General features: G+C 46.0%; 1 protein-coding gene across 1 annotated transcript in view; it reads left to right on the top strand.

The window, feature by feature from the left end:
- PLEKHA7 (pleckstrin homology domain containing A7) overlaps positions 1-23,689 on the top strand; it is a 208,919-nt gene that overhangs the window by 107,452 nt on the left and 77,778 nt on the right. Inside the window, exon 4 of the mRNA XM_007448586.1 lies at positions 22,966-23,049. Coding sequence (XP_007448648.1) covers positions 22,966-23,049 — 84 coding nt within the window. The remainder of the gene's footprint in view (positions 1-22,965; positions 23,050-23,689) is intronic.

Below are 23,689 nucleotides of genomic sequence, written 5' to 3'. Positions count from 1 at the left end.
AGAGCGGACAGGGCCTTCTTAACTCTTTCAGGGCAGAAGGATAACACTTGCTGCCATTTGTTGATAACTCACTGTCTACCAAGCAAAGTGCTGGCGTGTTACCATCTTCATGACTTCTCACAAAGCTCCAGAGTAGGCATTATTACTTCTATCCCCCAGGTGAGGAAACTAAATATCAGAGAAGTTAAGTAACTAACCCTAGGTCGCCCAGGGGAACAAAGCTAGTCCACATCTAGATCTGCTCTTGCCGAAAGGCCACTGAACACTTGTGTAATCTCGGGTTGTTTCAGAGTTTATTGGACGTACTTCATGAAAATGTGCTAGACCTTTTGAATTTTATGACTGAAATAAAAGTGACGCAAATACTGTTTGCAGTCATAGTCAGAAAATTAAATTGGAATGTTTACCTAGTTTTATAATGTTTGATAAAAGATCTAGACAAGTTGGAATTTATGAGATTATAAAATGTGAGTTGTTGAGAGGGCAGGAGGGCAGCTTTGGGGATGGTGATCATGTGACTCTGGAAAGCAGAAGGAATTTTGAATTCGGAAAGTGTTCTTGGTCATGTATTTCTGGGTAACATTTTGTTGATGTTTTTCGTCCATTGGTCAGAAGAAAAAAAAGAATGGCCTCAATTAAAATTTCTGTTGTCTTTGCCACAGAGAAAGGAAGCCTTTCGGTGGTTGTCATGGTGACGTCTGAATGACATTGCTGAAAGTGGGTAGTGATTGCCATCCAGAGCCCTGAAATGAGCATTTATCATTTTCCCTGCCCCCTGAGAGGCCTGCAGGACCAAACTGAACAGTTCCTTTATTGCCTTAAATTTGAATTTGAGCCAGCTGTGTGCATGCGTGCATGCATGTGCGCATGTGAGGGAATGAGCTCTGCTTGTAGCCATGGTTAGAGTCGTAAAGTCTGAAACCCCATTTCTAATTACTTTGTGCTCCTGAAGCAAAATGGCATATGTGAGGTGCTCATGAAAACTCTCAGAAAGTAATCAGGAGCTACCAGCCTTTCACGTGGCACAGCGGAATAGCTTGGGAGGCTTCCTCCCTGTCCCAGCCCTCCTGACCCGCTCCAGGCACTCAGAAGTCTTGCCTGACACACCTTCTCCGTGGACAGCCCATTGAATGAGGCTTGTGCTTAATGCCTGTCAACTTTAAATGCTGCCATTTACCACCGGTCCTCCCCGCCCTGCACCCAGCCGGCACACTGGAGCCATCAGGCTGCATGCAGGTGGAGTGTGGCTGTTTCTGACAGTAAAACCAGGCTCTTTTACTGGCTTTGGGGTTTCTGCACTGTGTGATTGGGGTGTAGGAAGGGGAGCTAGGGAAGAATGATGTTGGGGGGTTGGGTACTATGGATGGATTTTCCAGAGTTCTGTCTGCAGGTGTGAAGAAGACAGGCTTGTGTCACCTCCCACCCCCAACTGGACAGCTCTTCTATAACCTGTCACGTAGAGTGGTGGTGTGACAAAGAGCAAAGAATTTGCCATCAGAGAACCTGGTTCAAGTCATAGCTCCACCTCTTAGCTAGTCCTGTGAACCTGGGCAAGAGCTTAACTTTGGTTTCCTCTTCCAGAAAACTGTAGCATCGACAGTAACTCCCTCTCCAGGTCATTGTATTGCTTGAGATGATGCTTTGTCAGCTGTAGGTGCTGTATAAGCTGTAAATTCTAATTCATTAAGCTCATATTGTACGCTAGGCTCTGTGCTGGAGAATCAGAGTCGACAGAGGGGCAGGGCGAGAACAATCAGAATAAGTTGGAGGGGACTTCCCTGGCATTCCAGTGGTTAAGACTCGGCACTTTCACTGCCGTGGCCTGAGTTCAATCCCTGGTTGGGGAACTAAGATCACGCAAGCTGTGCGGCACAGCCAAAAAAAAAAAAAAAAAAAAAAAAAGATGGAAATGTGTGATTCCAGTGTGCACCAGCAGGCACTTAACTCTGCTTGGTGTCAGGGAAGGCTTCTAGGTGGAGGTGACCCTTGCACTGAGTCTCGAAGGATGGGTATAAGTTAGCCAGAGAGACAGGGAGACAGCCTTCAAGTAGAAGGAACAGTATGTGCAAAGACACGGAGGCACCACTGGAGCCTAGTGAGCAGTGAACGGTGAGGCAGGGAACAGATAAAGGGTCGTGTTTATCCAGAGGTGGGGGGAGCTGATAGATTATCTTAAGACAAGGAGTGACACAATTGTAGGTTTAGAAATATAACTGGTAGCTGTGTGGAGGATTATTGAAAGTTAATTGGGAATAGGTGTGTGAGTACAGAGATAGGATAATGACCTTAGAGGCCACTGCAGTCATCCCAGTGAGAGTGGCCATGGGGATGGAGAAGATGGACTGGATTGGTGAAACAGGAAGTGAACTTGACAAGTTTCTGACTGAGAGGGAATGAGGGAAAGCTGTAGGATGACTTTCAGCATTTCTAAATGGTGTTACTGTTGGCATTTTGGGAGGGACAGATTTTCATTGTGCAGGACAGTATCATTCAGCATCCTGGGTTCCCTGCCCACTAAATGCTCCCTAGTTGTTGTGGCAACAAAAATGTCACTGTAATTTTTCCATACGCCCCTGGTTAAAAACCATGAAATGGTGGTTTCACCAACATGGGGAATAAAAGAGGAGAAATAGGGTGGGAAGAGTTCCATTGTGGAATATTTTGATTTTATGTTTGATTTACATGTTGGTAGAAGTGTAAGCAGTTGGATCTAGTGATCCAGGGCACAAGAGGGTGGACAGCACTGGAAGTACAGCTTCAGGAGTCATACCCATGGCAGCTAAGGAGCTTTCCAGGGAGGATACTTAACATGAGAAGGGGCAGGTGGATGGCAGAACTTTAGGGACCATCATGTATCTTGTTTAATCTTGTGTGCTGGGGAGGACAGATAGTATTCCAGGGTCTACAGGGAAGAGGAAACTGAAGCTCTGCAAGAGCAAATGACATTTCCAAGTTTCTCTTTTTATCAATTTTGGCAGATTCTCTCCCTTGGCCCAGCTAGTGTCCAGATGAGGCTGGGGAGAAGTGGATTTTGCCCCTTTGCTTTGAAGGGCTCTTTGATGTCTTTCTTTGTGGCCAGTTGGTCCAAGCGTCTCAATGACGTCTCAATGACTGGGCTATTACTATCACTGCCTCACCTTCGGTTTAGAAGTCTTTGTGCGTTAGTAAGGCGGCTTCTCATGATTTGCTTTTTCCCCTGCAATGGCAGATTTTTCCTTGGTGCCTTCTGTTCTTGGTTCACTGATTAATAGACACTTGAGGAATTGCAGGGAGACGTTTAACATGCATCAGATACCATCACTAGCAGAGAAAATGATTCACTGAGCTCTTTCTCTGATGTCTGTATCCCTCCCTGCTGACATAGTTTGACGTTGGGGAATTGAGTCTGAATCTGGAAAAACACAGTTTAAATGTGTGATTCAGAGTCAGTGATGTGCAGCTGTCTCCAAAGTAGGGGTGCTTGGAGAGCTGGATGGTAAGGGGTCCAAGAGGCTTTGCACTCCCATCTCCTTTACATTACCTTCTTCAAATGTAGGAGTCATTCCAGGTTAAAGATAACAAGTTCTGGGCTCTAACCTTCAGGCCTTCAGCCAGTACCCACGCCAGGGGGTTGGGACTTCAGACCGGGATGTGGAGGGCTGGTGATTTATTTTCAGAGTGTGAAGATTCTAGTAAGATTGACTTCTAGTGAGCTCTTACCCTATACCAGTTTTCTTCTTCCCTCGGAAATATAAGGAGCCAGTTTTGCCATGTTGCCTTCGTGGGGAATAGTCCGTCCTTTCACTCCAGGGTCCATTTCAGATGGTGGACCCCTCATCATCCACCTCTCCAGAGTTGGAGTCAGAGGACATAGGTTTGAATCCTACCTAACTGTGTAATCTTACACAAACCCCTTAATTTTTCTCATCCTCAGTTTCCACATCTATGAAATGAAGATAATAATACCTACCTCCTAGGATTGTAATAACGCATGAGATATAGAATACCTGCAGAGTGCCTGGAACATATGATAGATATATGATATACTTGCTGCAGTTACTGTTATGGATCTCTCTCATCTTATGTGGTTCTTTATCTACAACCCTCTCCCACCCCCCTCCCCTCTGCACACTTTTTTGGCTATCTGCAGAAATCTGGCCCTTCAGCATGGTGGGCCCTCTGTTTAGGGATGTGGAGAGCTAGTAGGTTTTCTTTAGGGAGAGGGGACCTCGATAAGACTAGCTACCCTATTGTTCACCTCCTGATGCCAGACACCATTTAGAAGGTCTTTCATAGAACCCACACTGGCCGTGTGGGACTGGAACTGGAACCCAGTTCTGAGTCCAAGTCCACAGTCTTCCACTGACTTGGATGTCTCTCCCTTGCCCTCTCCCCTCTCAGGCCTGCTTTGCCCCTGCCCCCTCCCCCCCACCAAAAAAAAAAAAAAAAAAAAATCTGTGGTGCAGCCAACCAAAACCCATTCTTGCCAATTTAAGCAAAAAGGGTCTGGAGGCATCAGGAAAGTTCCGCCCCCCCCCCCCCCCCCCCCCCCACAAAAAAAAAAAAAAAAGAAAAGAAAAGAAAAGCAATAAATAAACAGTAGAATAGAACCAGAAAGGCCTGTCAGGATATTCTGTCTGGGCTCCGTGGTGTGCTTACTGGAAAGTCTGAGTACTCGGGGTCCTGTGGGTTAGGTGCCTTCTTCCTGCTATGCTCCTTGACCTGAGGCTCCACTCCCTTCCTGAATGGGCATCACTAGGAAATTGAGAAGGAAATGGGTTTGGGTGGGGGGGTTTCTAGAAGTGAGATAGGCAGAGAGAGCCCCTCCCTAACCGGATGTCTGAAGTCCTTCCCCCTGGCCTCCACTCTTAAGTTGGTATGGTCCCCCCTCCCTGGGTCATGGAGGGATGCTTGGCCAGTCACGCTGTGTGATTAGGTGTCTGGAGTTCCTTGGCTCTGTTAATACCACTGCTAGAAGACCCCAGAGGGACAGTTGGGAAATAGGTGGCCTTAGGCTGTCCCGAGCGGGCATGTAAGGAAGCAGCTGTGGAGGGTGGATGGGCGTCCTAACCTGATTCAGGACAGCATCCATGGAGGCTGTGCTGTGCAGAGCAGCTGCAGGAGGCCCCTCCCCCTGGAATGTGGCTGGACTACTTTACCTCTCACCCCGCCACCACCGCCACCGACAACTTCCAAACAAAGACCCTGGGCTTTAATTCCTCATGGACATCCCCTGGGTCCTGGCACAGGTAGCCCTCAGATCTGTGTGCTGATACTTTACAGGACAGCCCTGGTTTATGGAATGAAGTGCTGAATGTCAAGATTTATGTGGGCCATTCTTCACTGCACACCTGCGCATGAGCTCATACAGCTGACTATGGGCCTGTTCTTGGTTTCCTCCTTCCATCACTGCCCTGGCCTCCAGGCAGCATGCAAAACAACATTGCTAGCCATGTCCCCCTTGTTGTGAGTACCAGAGATTAACTGCCTTGCCTGTCACCACTTTCGCAGCCTGGAAGGGGACATGGGGTAAAGGAATCTAGTCGAGCTGTATCAGGTGTCAAGAGCTGGAAGGGCTTCTTCTCCTCATCATTTCCAACCTTTTCCCATTTTACAGATGAGAGGCCTGAGGCCCAGAGAGGGAAAGCTACCTGCTTGCTTCCCCCTTGCATGGTATTGTTGTTTACCTTGAACAAATTAAACGCCTGAAGTAGGATGCAGAGAAGACATCATCATGTTGCAGGAAAAGAGTTTGGCTTCTGGACCTGGATTCCAGCGGGAATCCTAAATCCTGAAATGTGTGGCCTTGGTCAATGACTTAACCCCTCTTAACCTCAGCCTGCGATGATAATACCTTGCAGTGTTGAAATGACCGTTAGAGGTAATACATGCAGGCATCTCAGGCAGTTACTCACAGTGGTAGGTATTCAGGAAAAGGTGACGGTTACTTTGAATATAGCCCCAGTGGTTTGTTAATGGATACTGGCTGCACTGAACTATGCAAGCTGTGGATCTGAAAGAAAAAGCTTGACAGAGGTATTGTCAATCTCAGTGTAAGCTTCCTGTGAGAAGAGGCTAAGGAACCTAACCCAGACTCCACTATAGAACTGTGACCACCTGCTCCTGTGGCCAGGTTCCTGGGAGTTGGGCATAAGTTCTCAGCCATAGCTCCATACAGGCCCTTGTTTCTTTGTTTTCCCACCAAAGTATCTCCTCATGCTCAGAATCTCATCATCCTACCCATGTATTTCAGAAATCTCTTGACTCACATAATTGCTAAATGGTGTGTTTCATGAATTAATAGATTCACAGAGCTAGAGAGGAGCATAAGGTCATCTTGGCAGATTGCAGGCTTGGGGTTTATGTTCTTTCCTTAGCAACATGTTGCCAAATGGGTTTTTTGGCCTGGGCTTGAAAACATCAACCAACAGGAGACAGCCAGCCAGTCTGATGTTCAGAGGCCACTCTGACTGTGACATTGTTGACACTTGATTCCTTGAAAAATATGCCTCCCAGTGACTCCACCCACTGATCCTAGTTCTACCATCTTGGACCTCAGGGAACAAATCAAATTACTCTTCCTCATGATAGCTTTTCAGAGGCAATGACAACGGTCATGTGCCCTGAGTCTTCCCAGGCCATAAAACTCCAGTTCCTTCAGTGATGTGGCTTTGACCCTTCACAGCCCTGGCTTCTCTTTCCTGGACATGCTCCAGCTTTCCACTCTGGCCTGTAGGTGTGGTTACCAGAAGTGAACACAATATTTGGATCAGTTAAAAATAGAACTTTTTTTTTTTTTTTTTTGCGGTACGCGGGCCTCTCACTGTTGTGGCCTCTCCCGTTGCGGAGCACAGGCTCCAGACGCGCAGGCCCAGCGGCCATGGCTCCCGGGCCCAGGCGCTCCACGGCATGTGGGATCTTCGCGGACCGGAGCACGAACCCACGTCCCCTGCATTGGCAGGCTGATTCTTAATCACTGCGCCACCAGGGAAGCCCAGAATGGCAGTTTTAATTACCCCTTGTTTAAAAAACTTTTTTTTATTAAAGTAATACCTGTATATAGTTTTAAGAATTTAAGTAGTATGACCCCATCCATCCCTATTCCTGATTCCACCACCTTTGAGGCAAGCACTTTCAATTCTTTTTTTTTTTGCGGTACGCAGGCCTCTCACTATTGTGGCCTCTCCCGTTGCGGAGCACAGGCTCCGGACGCGCAGGCTCAGCGGCCATGGCTCACAGGCCCAGCCGCTCCACGGCATGTGGGATCTTCCCGGACCAGGGCACGAACCCGTGTCCCCTGCATCGGCAGGCGGACTCTCAACCACTGCGCCACCAGGGAAGCCCTCAAAAATAGAACATTTTTTACCTCCCTTGTCTTAGTCTCTGTACTACTATTGAGTGAGTCCCAAGGTCTTAATGGCTTTGTGACAGCTTTTCCATACTAACTGGGTTTTTGGTTAATCACTAAACTAATACAAGTTCTGTATTATTTCCTAGAGCTACCGTAACAAGTTACTGTAAAACTGGTGGCTTAAAACAACAGAAAGTTATCCTCTTACAGTTCTGGAGGCCAGAAGTCTGAAATCACAGCATCTGTAGCCTTGGTTCCTTTTGGAGACTCTGAGGGAGAATCCATTCCATGCCTCTCTCTTTGCTTCTGGTGGTTGCTGGCAATTCTTGGCATTTTTTGGCTTGTAGATGCATTGCTTCACTCTTGGCCTCTGGCTTCACATGACCATCTCTCCCTGCATGTGTTTTATGTGCCACTTAAATCCAGACCAACAGCACTGCATTTCTGTGCAAGGTCTTTTGACTGGACACGAGGATTCCTAGCTCTCTAAAATATATTTTTCATGTTTGTTAGCAGAAATTAGTCACTGGAAGATGGATTTTTTTTAAGGCAGGAAATAAATTTTAAAACAGTGTGGTGATGATTTTTTTTTTTTTTCTTTCCATAATCCTTGTTTTCAGGAACCTAGTGTTAATTTATGGTTAGTAATAGCTAGGACCTTGAGCAATTCTCTAACCTTCCCTGACCTCAATTTCCTCACGTGTAAAACAAAGAGATTGGATGAGGTGAGTGAACTCTGGGTCATTTTCAGCTCTAAAATTCTTAATACAGTGATTTCTGGAAAGCAGGGGTTACCCTTGGTGATAAAAGGGCTCAAGTTGTCTTAACAAACTGATTGAGAATTTACGGCTCTTGACTAAGAAGACAATCATTCATGAATCTGAAAATCCGAAAAACACTGTCCTTCTGTTCACCTTTGACAAGATATAGAGTCTGAGCTGTGACACACCCCCTCCCTCTTCTCAATTACTCATGTAGTATGAGACTCTACAGGATTGGCATCTAGCTGGCTCTTAAATATTTGTTGCATGAGTGGATGAATATACTTATGTATCATTATTGGGAGCAAGTAATGCAGTATCATTCAGGTCTGATCATCTAGTAATTGTGGGCCTGTTAAGATTCCTCCCGAGTGTATTCCTAGCAGAAGCAATAATTTTTATTTATTTATATTCCAGTTGTATTGAGATATAATTGACATATAACACTATAATTTTAAGGTGTGCAGCATAGTGATTTGACTTACATACATCATGAAATGATTATCACAATAAGTTTAGTGAACATTCATCATCTCTTCTAGATACAAATTAGAGAAATAGAAAAAATTTTTTTGTAATGAGAACTCTTAGGATTTCCTCTCTTAACAAGTTTCATATATAACATATAGCGGTGCTAGTTATATTTATCATGTTGTACATTACACCTTTAGTACTTATTTGTATTATAACTGAAGTTCATAGTAACTTTTGACTACCTTCATCCAATTCCCCCTCCCCCAACTCACTCACCCTACTGTTACCACTCCCACCCCCGCCTCTGGTAACCACAAACCTGATCTCTTTCTCTGTAGGTTTGTTTGTATATTTGCTTTTGTTTGTTTTTGAAGTATAATTGACCTACAATGCTATGTTAGTTCCTGTTACACAACATAGTTATTTTTTTCTGTACATTTCAAAATGATCAACATGATAAGTGTAATTACGATATGTCACCATATAAAGGAATTGCTTAGTTATTGACTGTATTCCCCACACTGTACATTTCATACCCATGGCTCATTCATTTTGCCAGTGGAAATTGGTACTTCTTAATCTCCCTCACCTATTTCTTTCCTCCCCCCAACCCAGAAGCAATTATTTTTAAAAGATGGTGGCAGTGTTTCGAAGTTGCTTTCTGGAGCAGTTTCCTTACCTGTGAAATAGGTGGCTGTGTGGGCTGGACTCCAGTGCCTGTGCTCTAAACACCACAGGAGACTGCATTTTTCAGCTTGGGGTAGGTCTGTGATCTTGCTCCAGACAGAACCTGGCCAGATGCTGTTCTGTTGCAGGAGGCCCCGCTTGCCTTCAGTGGCCCCTGTGGGTGTCTATAAGGAGCTGCAGCCACTGACACCACTCTTCTTTTGCATTGTTTAGGGTCAGACTGTTAGCAGTGCCTCTCTGGATTTTTCACTCTGTGCAAGAAACAGTCTGCTGGCTGTCATGGGGTTCACCTTTTCAGGAGACCAGTCAGGGAAGGCTAAAGGCGAGTCCACTTGCCATTATTGTTGGGAAGATTCTTCGAAGTTTTTTTGTGAGAGGGAAATTTTTTGGCCTATTTTTGCCATCTTCTTTCCATTCTTCCTCTTATGTAAGAAATCTCTATTCTTTAAAACAGATCTCCTTCGTAAAAGGAGGAGCTTCTCTAGAATCAGTGGTGTTGGTACAAGATAGGTGTTGCAAACTCAAATGTCTGTAGAGGCTTAGCAGATAATAAAAAACCAGACTGTGTGTGTAGGCTCTCCAATTTCTTTTAGGAATACTCTGTCCTCTCTGTTTATCTTTTGTTTCCCTAATTCTGGTTGAGATATGGGTATGATAGGGAAATTAGAAATAAAGGTGTGATGACAAATAGCACTAGGCGTACACCCTCAACATCAGGAAGCAGTAGGGAGTAGTGGGGACTGCAGTGAACTAGAAGGGCCTTCCCACCTCTCATGGGGGCCCGCTGTTGCCACAGTGTTTGGTTTTCCAAGATGAGCTGGGTTTTTGTATGAAAATTTCCTGTTGTTAAACTTGGGCTCAATTTAAAAAATCTCTGTGGTTCAAATAAAATGAATTCTGGGGGCAAATTGGTTTGCAGGTAATCAATTTGAAACCTTTTATATATGTTGGGGCAGATTGGCATATGGGATGGGCTCCTGGGTCGTATCTCTGTGGGTTGGTCTGGTTTGGTGCCGGGGGTGGGGGGTCCTAGCGGAGCTGTGTGTGGAGGGGGCCGCTTATGTTCATCCTTGCATGTGGATTTGGAGGAGTCGAAGATACGTAAAGTAAAAAGCAAGTTAAAGAATAATGGGTACAGTTTTATTCTGTTTATGTAAATTTTTTTCTAAAAAGATGTGTATATAAATTTTAAATGCATGAAAATTTCATAAAGGCAAAAAACAGAAACAAAGAATACACAAGAAACTGGTAAAGGTGTTGCCTCTGAGATTGACACTGAATTCAAGGCAAAAAAGGGACCTTCTGTTTTTTAGTTTATACCTATCTGTAACACGGAATACAGTTGACCCTCTGTATCCGCAAATGCAGAGCCCACAGATAAGGAGGGCTCACCGTACTATGCCATTTTATATAAGGGACCCAGTCATCTGTGGATTTTGGAATTGGGGAGGGTCCGAGAACCAATCCCCCACAGATGCCAAGGGACGACTGTACTTAATTTTTGTAGGGTAAAGTGAAAAGAGTTGTTAGGAAGCATAATTGCCGTGTAAAGAGTGTAAGCCTTCAGTGCTGAGAGTACAAGGAAGGAAGAAGGCAGAGTGGTCTGGAGTGATCAGCAAGGACTACTGGGAAGAGAAGAAGCCTTGAAGACTGGGTAGAATTCGTTAGGGAAGAAGGCTGCAGGAGACAAAGCCCAGGGGTGGAATAGACCGGGTGATTTGGGTACTGATAAACGCTTAAATTTCGTAGGAGCTGAGGATCTAGGGAAGTGGTGAGAGAGAGGGAGGCTTTAGCAGTGAGGAGCCACGGAGGGTGTGTGCCAGGAGATAATGGAACGAGAGCGGTACTCCAGCATGATCAATCTGGCAGTAAGGACGAGGGAGTTTGGAGGCAGGACTACAGGGTGGGAGCCTCTCATGTGGCCTCTTTGGGCTCCCAGCTAGCTGTCACTGATCCTTGCCGGGGTGTTGCCTGGTGAACAAAGGTTATAGCTATATACCTGGTGAATAAGCTCATGGCACTTCCCATTTCTCCACTCTCAGGAATGTGGGCTTTGGAAGTTGGCCAGCCTCTGCTGGTGCTCGATGTGCTTCCTGTACCTCTGCTGCCAGTGTGTCTCCCCAGACATTTTGGAGGTTCTGTGGAGCAACTGGCCATTGACTGAAGTATAGCTGCTAAGAACAGGCCCATGCTTTGGAGTCAGGCAGATATGGGCTTGAAGTCTGACTTTGTCACCTACTGGTTATGTGACCTTGGGGTGGCACTTGACCCCTTTGGGCTTCAATATTCATGTTTGCAAAATGGGGATAAAACGATTTACCTTCTAGGGTCGTTGTACCCAGCAGATTGACACATAGCAAGTTGGTGGGCCTTGCTGTACTTTTACACTGTGGTACTCACTCTGATCTGCAGTTATATATATTTATATTATTTATGTTTAATATTATAAAATACTTACTGTATCTATTTATGACCATATCAGTCTATTCTTTTGGATTGTAAGCTCCAGTTCAGTGGGAATAATTATGTTCTAATCACTGTTTTAGTCCAAAACACTCGGCGCAGAACACATAGTAGCGCTAAATAAATGTTGGATGGAGTTTGTGCTCTTAAACCTACTCCAGCCTTTGCAAACAGTTGACTTGTGATCAACTAGGGTGTATCTGTAGTTGAGAGCCTAACTCCTCTGTGGTTGAAACAAGTTTGTTTTTTTTTTGCGGTAGGCGGGCCTTTCACTGTTGTGGCCTCTCCCGTTGCGGAGCACAGGCTCCGGACGCGCAGGCTCAGCGGCCATGGCTCACGGGCCCAGCCGCTGCTCCAGGGCATGTGGGATCTTCCCAGACCGGGGCACGAACCGGTGTCCCCTGCATCGGCAGGCGGATTCTCAACCACTGCGCCACCAGAGAAGCCCTGAAACAAGTTTTGTCAATTCACATGCCTTTTTTAGGATGATATGTGAGAATGGCTTGTTGAGTCCTTCATTCTTTCATTCTACAGTGGCAGATCTGTTTTGTGGGGCTTGATGTTTACAAAATTTGGGAGGTCTTCTTTAAAAATATATACAGTTGTAGAAAGCATGTACACACGTTGCTAGGCCCCTTTCTAGGGCCTTGGAAGGGGCTTGTGAAAGTGAGGGGCCCTAATACCTGAAATTCCTTAGTTTCACATTAAATCATCTCTGCATTTAAAGATTTATAGAATACTCCCTACAGGCAGGGGTGGGAGTTGTGGAGGATATGGAAATTTCTAAAAGGGAAAAAAATGATGTTACTGAATACAGGTTTTAGTAAAGCTGTCATTCCAAGTAGACTCAGAACAAAACCCCATTGTTTTGTTTTATGTTTTTTGGGGTTTTTTCATTCAGCAAATATTTATTGAGCACCTACTATGTGCCAGGCATATGTAGGCATTGGAACATAGCTGTGAAAAAAGAAGTCCTCGTCACCTGCATCGTGACTTGTAGACCTACATAGATGCAGTGAAGAGCCGCAGTGAAAAGCCACAGTGTTGCTCTGAGGCCGTGGAGATAAAGGCACTTTGATACCTTAGTTTGCCTTTCTAACCCCCTGCCCTTCTTGGTAGCCATCCCAAGCAGTGATGAAAGAATCATAGATTTGGGAGTGAGTATGATGGCTTGTAACTGCTCAGCCTCTTCCTGGCCATGACCATGAGAGATAGTGATAGAGGAGCCTTCATTTCTCCACCAAAGGCTCTCTGCTTTGGGGCTGATTTCAGCCACAGTGTGGCAGAGCAGAACTGAGTGAGCAATTCATTCTGACTCCGGGGCTCACAAGTGGAGGTGTTTCTTTATATTCTGCTACCAGAGGGGCAGCCAACCCCATGGTCTCAAAGAACAGAAGAATTGGGGCCTGGAGACACAAAGTGCCTGCCCCAGTGTTTACCTCCAGCCGGTGCTCCACTTGGCCACAGCGTGGCGGTGACTCACAGCTGGAACTGTGTTCCTGCATAGTTGCCAGGTTTTGCGTAGGGGTGGGCGAGGAGAAAGGAGAATGAATGAGTAGGAGCAAGTGGCTGCTGGATTTGTAACACCTTGGGAGGCAGCTGCTCCAGAACCGAAATTGAAAGAGAACAGGCTGGCTGGGAGCCTCTGCTTCACCTCTGCAGGTGGCCGGACCCTCCCTCCCAGTCTGACCTGAACTGGGGTTTTCATAAGGCCCGGGCTTGGAAGACACAGCATGGAGGTCGAGGAGAGAGTGAGTGTGTCTGCCGCCTTTCCCAGCGAGAACAGAGCTGGAGAGCAGGTTAGTCCTGTACTGGTTACTATACTGGGATTCAGTTTGCCGTGATGTATTCTGATTCATGAAAGTCAAGTAATGACAAAGAAAGGGAGTTTTCGATGGGTTGGTTGGGAGCATCTGCAGTTTTAAATAAAGAAGAGCCCAATTTAATTGGGAATAAACAGGACAAAAGTATCATTAACTACACCTCCCTGATGTCATTACAAAGGATATTCTGTTGGCAAGTGAGACTGGGGAGGACAGCTGTTCTGCCTCCTTCCTTAGTGTTTTCAGTTATGTGCAGTGTTGTTAGATTTCAGTCTGTGGCTCCAGCAGTAGTCTGAGATGAACCTCAGTGTCTCAAGATGTTACAGCTGGAAGATCCCTAGAACATCACCTGGTCTAGCCTTCTCATTTTACACTTGAGGAACCTGACTTATTGAAGAGCATTAAAGAGAAGCATAAAACTGGGTGTTCTCTGAGGTCGAAAATGTTACCATGAAGTTTTAAAACTTCTGTAGAGTGTGTGTCCCTGGCTCAGCACAGCCTTCTGGGAAGGCTGTTTTTTCTTGGGCTGCACTTTCTGAACCATGGGGCTCGACCCAGTGAGGGACAGAAGTGTGGCTGAAGGAAGGTGCTTATTGATCTGAAACTACTTTGCCTGGCAGGCGAGTTCTAAGTTTAAACAAGAGGCTGGGTGTTTTGCCTTAACTCAAAGGGAAGAAAATGTGTTCTTGAGCCAGGCTAATAATATGGGAGTTTGCAACATAGAAAAAGACAAAACAACTCTATTAGAGTGGAGTTTTAGAGCTAGCAGAAGAAAAATATAACAGACACTGAAGGTTGAGTGTCTGCCATAGGCCAGGCACATTATCGGTACTCTTTATAACAATCTTGCAGGGTTGGAATTGTCTCCTCTTTTTACAGATAAGGAAACCAACACTCAGAAAGGTCATTAACTCTTTCAAGGTCGGGTACCGCCAGCGTTCGGCAGAGCTGGGGTTTGAACTGCATGCAGCCTGTATGACTGAATAGCCTGGGCTTCATGCTTTGAAGCCTGCGTGTGGCCTTGGAGAGTCTAACCCCCTCATTGGACAGATGAGGAAACTAAGACCCAGAGAGGTTGTGTATTTGCTCAGGGGTGTGAAACTAGTTGGTAGTAACAGAGCTGGTACCTCGGCTCCTATTACATTGCTTCTCTGCCAACTTCCTTTAAAAAAAGAGTTAGGGGAGGGGAGGCTATCTGGGTTTGATTTCCTCATTCAGTCAGGAGTTTGGCTTTAGTCTTTTCATGGTTATTGAAGTCCTGTGGAGCCACAATTAAAACTTCCTATTAACCATCAATCCTAAGTATTGGAGCCCCATGTTGGGGCCTGGGGAGAAGAGAGGCTTGCAGTGTGGGTTACTGGGTCAGAAGAGGTAATTTATGAAATGAGTTGGCCACTGAGTGGAGAGCCTAATGAAACATAGATCTTTTCAGATCATGATGGAAGATTTCAGTCTGTTAAATTCAGTGTTTGGAAAGGAGAGACCTCCCTCTTGCAAGATGTGAGAGCTTCCAGTTAACTCAGTTAATTCTGTGACTCCCTTGAGCCCAGCTCTGTCTGTGCGAGGCTCAGCCCCTTTTGGCACCTTTGGGCGAGGAGAACAGGTACTGACTGCCCCTCTGGGTGGTGGGTCTGAGGTTTGGCTGCATTTCAGTGTCTTTGCCTAGTTGGGTGTGTGAGTGAGTCAACTGTGGACAGTGTGGAAGTGGGGAAGGCCCTCCCTTGGTCTGCACCGTGCTCCCCAGGACTGGTGGAGTCTCCTAGCCTGGGTGTAGGATCCTTTATCAGGGCCTGGGGGCCCCTGCCTCCCCAACTCTCTCTGGGGCATGTGTGATACTTGGGCTGCTGAAATCAGAAAATGAGAGTGGCTCTGCACAGCCTCTCCCTGAAGGTGGCGTGTGTTTGTGCTCAGGCTGTTGAGATAAAGGACTTCAAGTGCCTCCTCCATGGTATTGCTGTTCTGTGCTGCAGGAGATACATGAGAAATCAGTGAATGACTGCCCCCAGCCCTGTGGGAACTTAGGATCTTACTGGGGGTAGGGGGAGAGGGAGAGGAGAGCAAACACACATGAAACAGTAGCGAGCAACGTGAGAGCCTGTAGCCAGTCACCAAATTGTAGGTTTCACACCAAATACTCTCCAAGTTCACAAAAAGGAGATACAGGTGCTGTTTGCATTATCCTCCTGTGTGTTTTTAATCACTCAGTAATTGCCTCTAGGGTGTTTGCATTCCATTCTTTGATTCTCTCTGCCGAGTGTACTGCCTCTCCTTTGCAGCAGTGAGGGGGAGGGGAGTTGCAGGGGAGGGTTAATTTCTCCAAATTATATTGTAACACAGTTGGGAGAGAGCCAAGGATTAAGCATTCTTACTATGTTGGTGTCTGATGCTTCCTTCCTCAGGTAGTAAGAGCAGAAGCCACTGCCTTTTGATGGCTTATGACCCTTGTTTCTGTCTGTTTGTGACCCAAGTCCAGACTTCAGTAGGGTTAGCTAGCCTATTTGGAGGCATGGCCTCGCTTTAAAGTAGGAGTCTCCATCGTTATTTCTCGTTCATCCATTCAGCACATATCACAGAGCCAGACTCTGTTACAAGCTGATAATAGCAGTAAAAAGACAGGCAAGGTCCTTGCTCTCCTGCAATACACTGTTAGTTTGGGTTACTGATGATCAGCAAACACAGACATAAGTAAGAAAAATAACAGTCACAATTAAAATAGGGTGATGTGATATGAAGTGACTGGGAGCCTACTTCAGTGGGTGGTTGGGAAGGGCTCTGAGATGACAATTCTGCTGAGGTCTGAATGACCAGGAACCAGTTAGAGAGTATGGGGAAGAGCATCCAGTACAAAGGTTGTTAAGTAAGAGAGAGCTTGGTATTCAGGGAGCAGGAAGGAGACCCATGTGGCCAGAGCAGGATGGGGAGGGAGGATAGTGGTGCAAGAAGAGGCTGGAGCTAGGCAGGGGTCAGATCATCTAGGATCTTGTAAGCCAAGGTAAGGAGCTTGAATTTTACTCTATGTGTGATGTGGAGCTGTTGTAGGGTTGAAAGGAGGAGTGTGTGTGATCTGACATTTTAAAAGATCCATCAGGGGCTTCCCTGGTGGCACAGTTGTTGAGAGTTCGCCTGCCGATGCAGGGGACGCGGGTTCATGCCCCGGTCCGGGAAGGTCCCACATGCCGCGGAGTGGCTGGGCCCGTGAGCCATGGCCGCTGAGCCTGCGCGTCTGGAGCCTGTGCTCCGCAACGGGAGAGGCCACGACAACAGTGAGAGGCCCGCGTAACGCAAAAAAAAAAAAAAAAAAATCCATCAGGCTTTTGATGAGGAGGATGGGTGGTACAGAGGCCAGGGTGGAAGCAGGAAGAGCAGTTAGGTGGCTGTTGTGATGACTAGTGTGCCGGCTGTAGACATGAAAAGAAGCGTATGAGTTCAGAGTATGTTTTTTAGATGGAGGCAACGGGACTTGCGAACATATGATGTGTAGCGGTTAAGGTAAAGGAGTGGAGGATGACTCCTAGGCTGTTGGATAGCGATGCTGATAACGGACATAGGGAAACCTGGAGGAGGAGTATTGCATTTGGTGGGAGTGAGGGGAGGAGATTCATTCTATTTCTGCCCTGTTAAAATTTAGATGCCTGTTAGTCATTGTCATTGTCGAGACACAGCCAGGGGACTTCCCTGGTGGCACAGTGGTTAAGAATCCGCCTGCCAATGCAGGGGACACGGGTTCGATCCCTGGTCCGGGAAGATCCTACATGCCACGGATCAGCTAAGCCCGTGTGCCGCAACTACTGAGCCTGCGCTCTAGAGCCCTCGAGCCACAACTACTGAAGCCTGCACACCTAGAGCCCGCGTACCGCAACGAAGAATAGCCCCCGCTCACTGCAGCTAGAGAAAGCCCGTATGCAGCAACGAAGACGAAACACAACCAAAAAACAAATTAAAAAAAAAAAAAAAAGACACAGCCAGGTTCAACAAACATGAATTGAGTACCTTCTGTATGCTAGGCGTTGTGTGATGCCCTTTCATATATCCTCACAACAACCTTTTGGAAGGATATTATTATTATTTCCTATTTGCAAATGGAAGAAATGAGGCTCAGAGACCTGAGGTGGCTTGTTCTGGTTTGAACCCAGATCTTCTGACCCCAGGACTCTGGGCTGACTTGTTGCCGAGGGTGGATATTGAAGGCGGCTGGTTAATACTGTGTTGATGGCACTCACTTGGAGAGAGGATGGGGACCATATGTTGTCTCGCCAAGGCCTGATTCTCATGCTTCTGGAAGAAGGACCTGTCAGAGTAATGCCAGTGTGCAGCGAGCTGCTTGGCATTTTCAAATAGTGCAAGCTCCAAAGACACTTCAGTAACGTCCTCAGCCCCCTTAGGAAATGCCACACGAATAGCGGTGACACTTTTTACTAAATGAGCAATTTTGTAAAAGTGTTAAGTAAAATAAAACAAAAGTTTCTTAAGAAGTGTTGGGGGAATGTAGAGATGCCATTTCGACTGTTGGCCGCTATCTCTTTACTCTGCAGCCCAAATGGGAGCTGAAGGCGGGGAGGCAATTTCTTGTGTTTTTGGAGTTTTGGTTATTAATTTGGGGACCTAACTAGGAGTATTAGTAGGTTACCTGGAACCTTGGCTTTCTGGAGACACTGGGATTTAGAACAAAGATAGTAAGTGCCTTAACAAGTCTGGAGGCAGTGCTGACTGTGGCTTGATGTCTGTAGGGTGACTCTTTTACAGCATTCTGAGAGCTGTATTGAGGAGCCAGAAGGTCCAGAGTGGCAGCTGCCGCCAAGCATACCAATGAGAAGAGCCTTGATAGAGTCCCCCCGTGGGCTTCAAGGCCGGATACTTTCCTTACATTTTAAGTTGTCTCTTCTCCTCTTTATAGCAGGGGCCAGACAAGAGCTCGTGCTGACAGAGCAGATCTGTCACACTCTCAGCATACCAATACCACCACTGTCAGAAAAGCAGATTTATCAGGCTGCTCCGACCTCCACTCTTGAGCACCATTCACATAACTCCAGAACTTCTTGCCATGCCAAAAAAAATGGCTGTGCTAAGTAAATTGGAACCTTTATGTTTAACCAACCAGAGTCACTGTTCACGTTATAGTCAAAATCTGTATGAATGGAAGAATTAATCTTGCAAAAATGTTGCAAGAAACTGTAGGACTCATTTACATTTTGACTAGCCCTGTCTGTGGCTGTAGGTGGGTTCTTCCTTCTAGTGAGCTCAAACCAGCCTCCAGTTCTCCCTGGTCCTCACTCTGTTCTCTTACCAGGTCTTCTGTGTTGGCTGTCATACTTCTTTAGGGCCTAACACAAGTCCTTCCAGCCCAGGGCTTGTGAAGACGTGCTTGTTTACATGGATGGTTACCCATGGCCCGCCTTTATGGGGCTTGTCCTTCCCTGCCATCTTCCACCCATGCTCCCTGGTCCTCTCACAGGTGAGACTGGCTGCCCTTCAACCTGGAGGGCTGCTCCTGGGAGGAAGAGTGGGATCTGAAAATAAAGGCTAGGTTCTGCTCTACCTCATTTGCCGAGTTACTTTCTCAGTAGTCTGAAATGCAACAGAAGCCCTTGTATGGGGGAGAGAGAGTTTCTGTGCTCCACTGAAACCAGCCGCCTGGCTCCCAGCCGGGTCACCTACATCACTGTCAGGGAGCAAGGTGGCAATTCAGGTTTAAGAACAGGTATTTCAGGGGATTTGTCTGTGCCTGCTAACTTCATCTTAAGATAGGGTCATAGGACATGAGATTCTTCATGGGTTTTAGAAAATCAAAAGTCAGGAAATGGGGCAGGCTGGGGGCTTTTGGGCTGAGGGGTTAAGGACAGCAGGAAAAGCCAGAGGACTTTGCAATCTCCCAATGGGTGGGGGAATCCAGCGTTCAAGAGGCAAACCTCCGTTTGGTGAAGATGAGCCTGGAGTGGTAGAAAGAGATCAGAAAGGTGGTGGGTGCAGGAACACAGGAGTTGACTGTTGTGGGCATGTCATTTCCCCTTTCTGGGCCTTTCCTCACCTGTGGCTTGATGTAACGAAACACAGCCTGCCCTGCTGGGTGTTTAGGCAGATTGAATGAAATAGTCCAAGGACCTAACTCTTCTTCCTTTGCCAGAAAGTGCTGAACCAGAAGCTCTGCCATTAGCAAGCTGGGCGAGTTTGATCAGAAACCATCGAATTTTAAGACCTCAGTATTCAGGAGGCATTACTACTTTTTAAAAATTTTATTTAATTATTATTTATTCGGCTGCATCGGGTCTTCATTGCTGCACATGGGATCTTCGTTGCGGCACGTGGGATCTTTAGTTGCAGCATGCAAACTCTTAGTTGTGGCATGTGGGATCTAGTTCCCTGACCATAGATCGAACCTGGGCCCCCTGCGTTGGGAGCTCGAAGTCTTAGCCACTGGACCACCAGGGAAGTCCCCCAGGAGGCATTGCTTTGATTCATCTCTTTTCTCAATGTATTGAGTCCTGTTTTGTTTTTTAATTTAGTCTTCCAATAACACCCCGTAAACCACATCTTCATTTATTTTTGCATAATATAGGAATAAAAATATCTGTGCTGCCTACCTCAGTGGGTACTTGGGAGGGTCAAATACAATAATGAATGTGACCACACTTAAAACTTCATGTAAATGCAGGAAATGGTGGTGATGGTGCTGTGGTTGATAACTGTTTTTAGCAAAAAGGGCAGTGTCCATATTAGGGAAGGAAGGTTGAGGAGCTGCCTCTAGGTCTGATCAAATGACAGCTATATTTTTGTCCTCTTTAAAAAACTATCTTTCTTCTAATGTTAGAATGTGAAAATCATCGCAGTGCCTACACCTTCCAGCTCAGGATTCATTTACCCAAGACCCTGGGCTTATTTAATCTGGTACAAGTTGGGTGTGGGGAGCCCAGGAGCTGCTCTTCAGGTTGTACAGTGTATATGAAGGCATTGCTGGTTGCCGGATGCTACTCCAAGCACATAGAAGATTTGCTCTTTGCTCACATCCACCAGAGATTCACCAGGCTGACCTTGGGATAGGACCAAAGGCTGTTTGGGGGCTACTGAGTGCCACACAGGTGGTGTCATTCAGAAATTTGGCCCTGGGCATAAGGGGAGGGAGAGGGAGTAGCAGTAGATGATGCTGTTTTTCAGATGCCTTGACTTCAGGGACTTCTGATCTTGACCAGGAAGCTGCCAGCCCCACAGACTCCTAAGGGAAGGGGACAGCAGGTTAGCATGCAAAGAGCATCGAATTTAGAAATTGAAGACCTGGATTCATGTCCCAGTCTTATCACTTATTGACAAAGTTATCTTGAGCAAGTCTCTTAATCTCTCTGAGCCATTTCCTCATTCATAAAACAGGGGTCGATGGTGTTAATACTTAAGATGTGTAAGAAAAGGCTTTGTAGAGGTAATCGTGGTTAGGAATTATTGTTATTCCCGTTATGAGCAGAGCATTTTTTTTTTTTCCTCTAGGTAGAAATGAGGCAGGCTTAGGTAGAATGTTTTCAAATTCCCTGGTGAATGGAGATGGCTAAAAGAAACTGGGTGCAAATAAAGCCTAACCCATGAACACAATGCAAGGATTTCTGAAATAGGTGTTATGGGGGTCTGCTTCTCATCCTTATCCAGACGCTCATTCCTCAACTCTATTTTTTTGGGAAGAACAGTCTGCTGCCTGCCAGATGAGGTCATAGGATTCCAGGGGCTTTGCCTGGAACCAGGAGCTGGGAATTCGGAGGCTGGCAGTGGTTGGGAGGGTTGAGGGGGTGCTAGGGGTGGTGTGCAGTTGCAGGGCCAGGGAGCAGACTGGCCCGATAGCTCTGCCTATTTCACATAGGGCTTATTAGGATTCAGGCTGCTCAGACCTCAGTGCCAGCTTTACCCAGACACCAGAACGCAGGACGCTCTGACAGCTCCAGGGCAGAGGAAGGCAAACTTTGTAGGCTTAGAGGTTTGTTGTTGTTTTTTTTTTTATACCTTTATGCTATGCTCATTTAAACCTACTAATCTCTGGGGGGAGTCAGGGCTCAGTTTGGGGACGGGGCTGATACCTTAACACTATCGAACTGAGATGATATGTTGACTCTGACAAGAAAAAGCATTTTAACCGTCTGTATAAGGAGCCTTAAAAAATGACCATGCCCTTTGATTTAGTAATGTTACTTCTGGGACTTTAACCCAAGGAAATAATTTGAATTGCAGAAAAAGCCCATATATGCAAAGATATATTAACTATAATAGTGGGGGTCGGGTATGGGAAGCACCTAAAATGTCCAGCATTAGAAGAATGTAAATCTTTCTAGAATGTAAGCACTGCGGGGTAAGGACTTTTTTGTTCACTCTGTATCTCTAGCACCTCAGGCAGTACCTGGCACACAGATGGCCAGTAAAAATTTTACATCTATATGATAAAACTATTTATTATTCACCTATTTCAAATGAAGACATCTTAAAGACATAGGAAATTGTCTATGTTAATTGGATGTGAAAAAAGCAGGATACAGATTTCTAAATACAGTAGAATCATATTTTTTTAAATAAAATGATAAAAAAAAAAAAAAGAAAGCTAGGAAGGAGAAGATACCCAGGTATATCTCTAGGTGGTGAGATCATGGGTGGCCTTTTTTCTTTCTATATTTTCTAAAATTTCTAAAGTAACTCTGATTTTGCGATTGAGAAAAACATTTTAACATAAATCATATTCTTTAAAGAATAGAAAAAGGAGGTTAGGTTAGTTTATTCGTGTGGATCAGAGCAGCAGCCTCTAGAGCCAACTCCTCCTTCCTTTCAAAGAACCAGGCAGCCTTTATGAATCCACAAAACACCTACACACTTCGGTTGTGTCTGTCAACTCGGCGTGGAAGCTGATCCCTTCTCACTTCAAAAGGGTGATAGAAACTCACACAGTGTTGAAATTGTACAGGTCATGTTGCAGAGACATGCCCATACATTTATGTCCCATCACTGAAGTGAAGACATTTTGTAGTAGGGAGAAGAATTTTAAGAAGATAGATTTTTCTGGGTGGATGTTAATTCTTAGGATTCTTTCCCTGGTTCATGGGTTTTGGAAGCTGTTGAAAGTGCCATCTGCTTTCCTTCATTCTTGTTTTCAGCTCGTGCCATCTTAAAGTAACTTTCACTGAGTGAGTCAGTTTGTTGGAGTTAGCCCTTCATGGACTGTCTCTCTAAGATACAGTGCTGTCTTGGAGGCAAGACTTGCCTAGAATTGAAATCCCCACGTCTTAGGTGGGCTTTGGCGCCTGAGCTGGAAGTTTTTGGTTTTTCAGTGCAGCTGGGTTCTGGAGTGGTCTTACCCTGGGAGGAGTCTGTGTTGACCAGGGGTCCTCAGACATTAATGACCTATTGTTGTGTCTGTGAGCCTTTCCATTCACAGGATTTCTCATTCATTATCTCTCTTTCTCTTTAGCCATAACCAGCAGACCACAGCCTTCAGGCATCCTGTGAGTGGGCAGTTTTCTCCAGAAAATAGCGAATTTATTCTTCAAGAAGAGTAAGTACATTTGTATATTCTCCTTTTCCAGGCAGAGCTTGGGAACTTAAAGGCATTTGCTTAAAACAAAGCTTGCTGGACTGTTTTCTCTCTCAGACGTAGGGGCTTGGCGTGGATTGTTTGATTCAAGGTGAAACTCGAGAATTTTGTTTGTCAATCTCTAGACTTTCAGCGGGTAGATGTGGAAGCGGGGAGATGATATGGGGATGTGCTGTGATGGTTATTGTCAGAGCCTCTTCATAGCTCCCTTTCCCTGAATGATCCCTTTCCCCTCAAGCGTCACCTAACACACTAGCCGTGCTCTGAGAGGACCACTCACCTGTTGTGAGAGTACCTTAAATACAGCCTCAGGTCCAGCCAAACCTCCTGAGGAGGCCTCATATAGGAGCCCAAAGCCAGGGCTTAGAAGAGAGGAGGGCTGGTGGCACCCATTGTCCCTGAACATTTTGAGTCCTTTCTGCTTGCTTTCCCTAACCACGGGCACCATCTTGCCCCTCAGTCCCATTTCAACCAGGGCATCTGGGGTGCTCAGAGGTAGTTTGTACCACCCAGGGCTTGTCTGCTTAAAAATGCATGTACAGCCCACGCATACACTTTGGGGAGGTGTTCTCCCAAAAATGAAGGCAGAGAAATGTGTGCA

Source organism: Lipotes vexillifer, unplaced genomic scaffold (assembly GCF_000442215.2).
Source record: "Lipotes vexillifer unplaced genomic scaffold, Lipotes_vexillifer_v1.1 scaffold519, whole genome shotgun sequence".
NCBI classification, from domain to species: domain Eukaryota; kingdom Metazoa; phylum Chordata; class Mammalia; order Artiodactyla; family Lipotidae; genus Lipotes; species Lipotes vexillifer.
The sequence above is the reverse complement of the archived record's forward strand: the minus strand, read 5'-3'. Positions and strand labels throughout refer to the sequence as shown.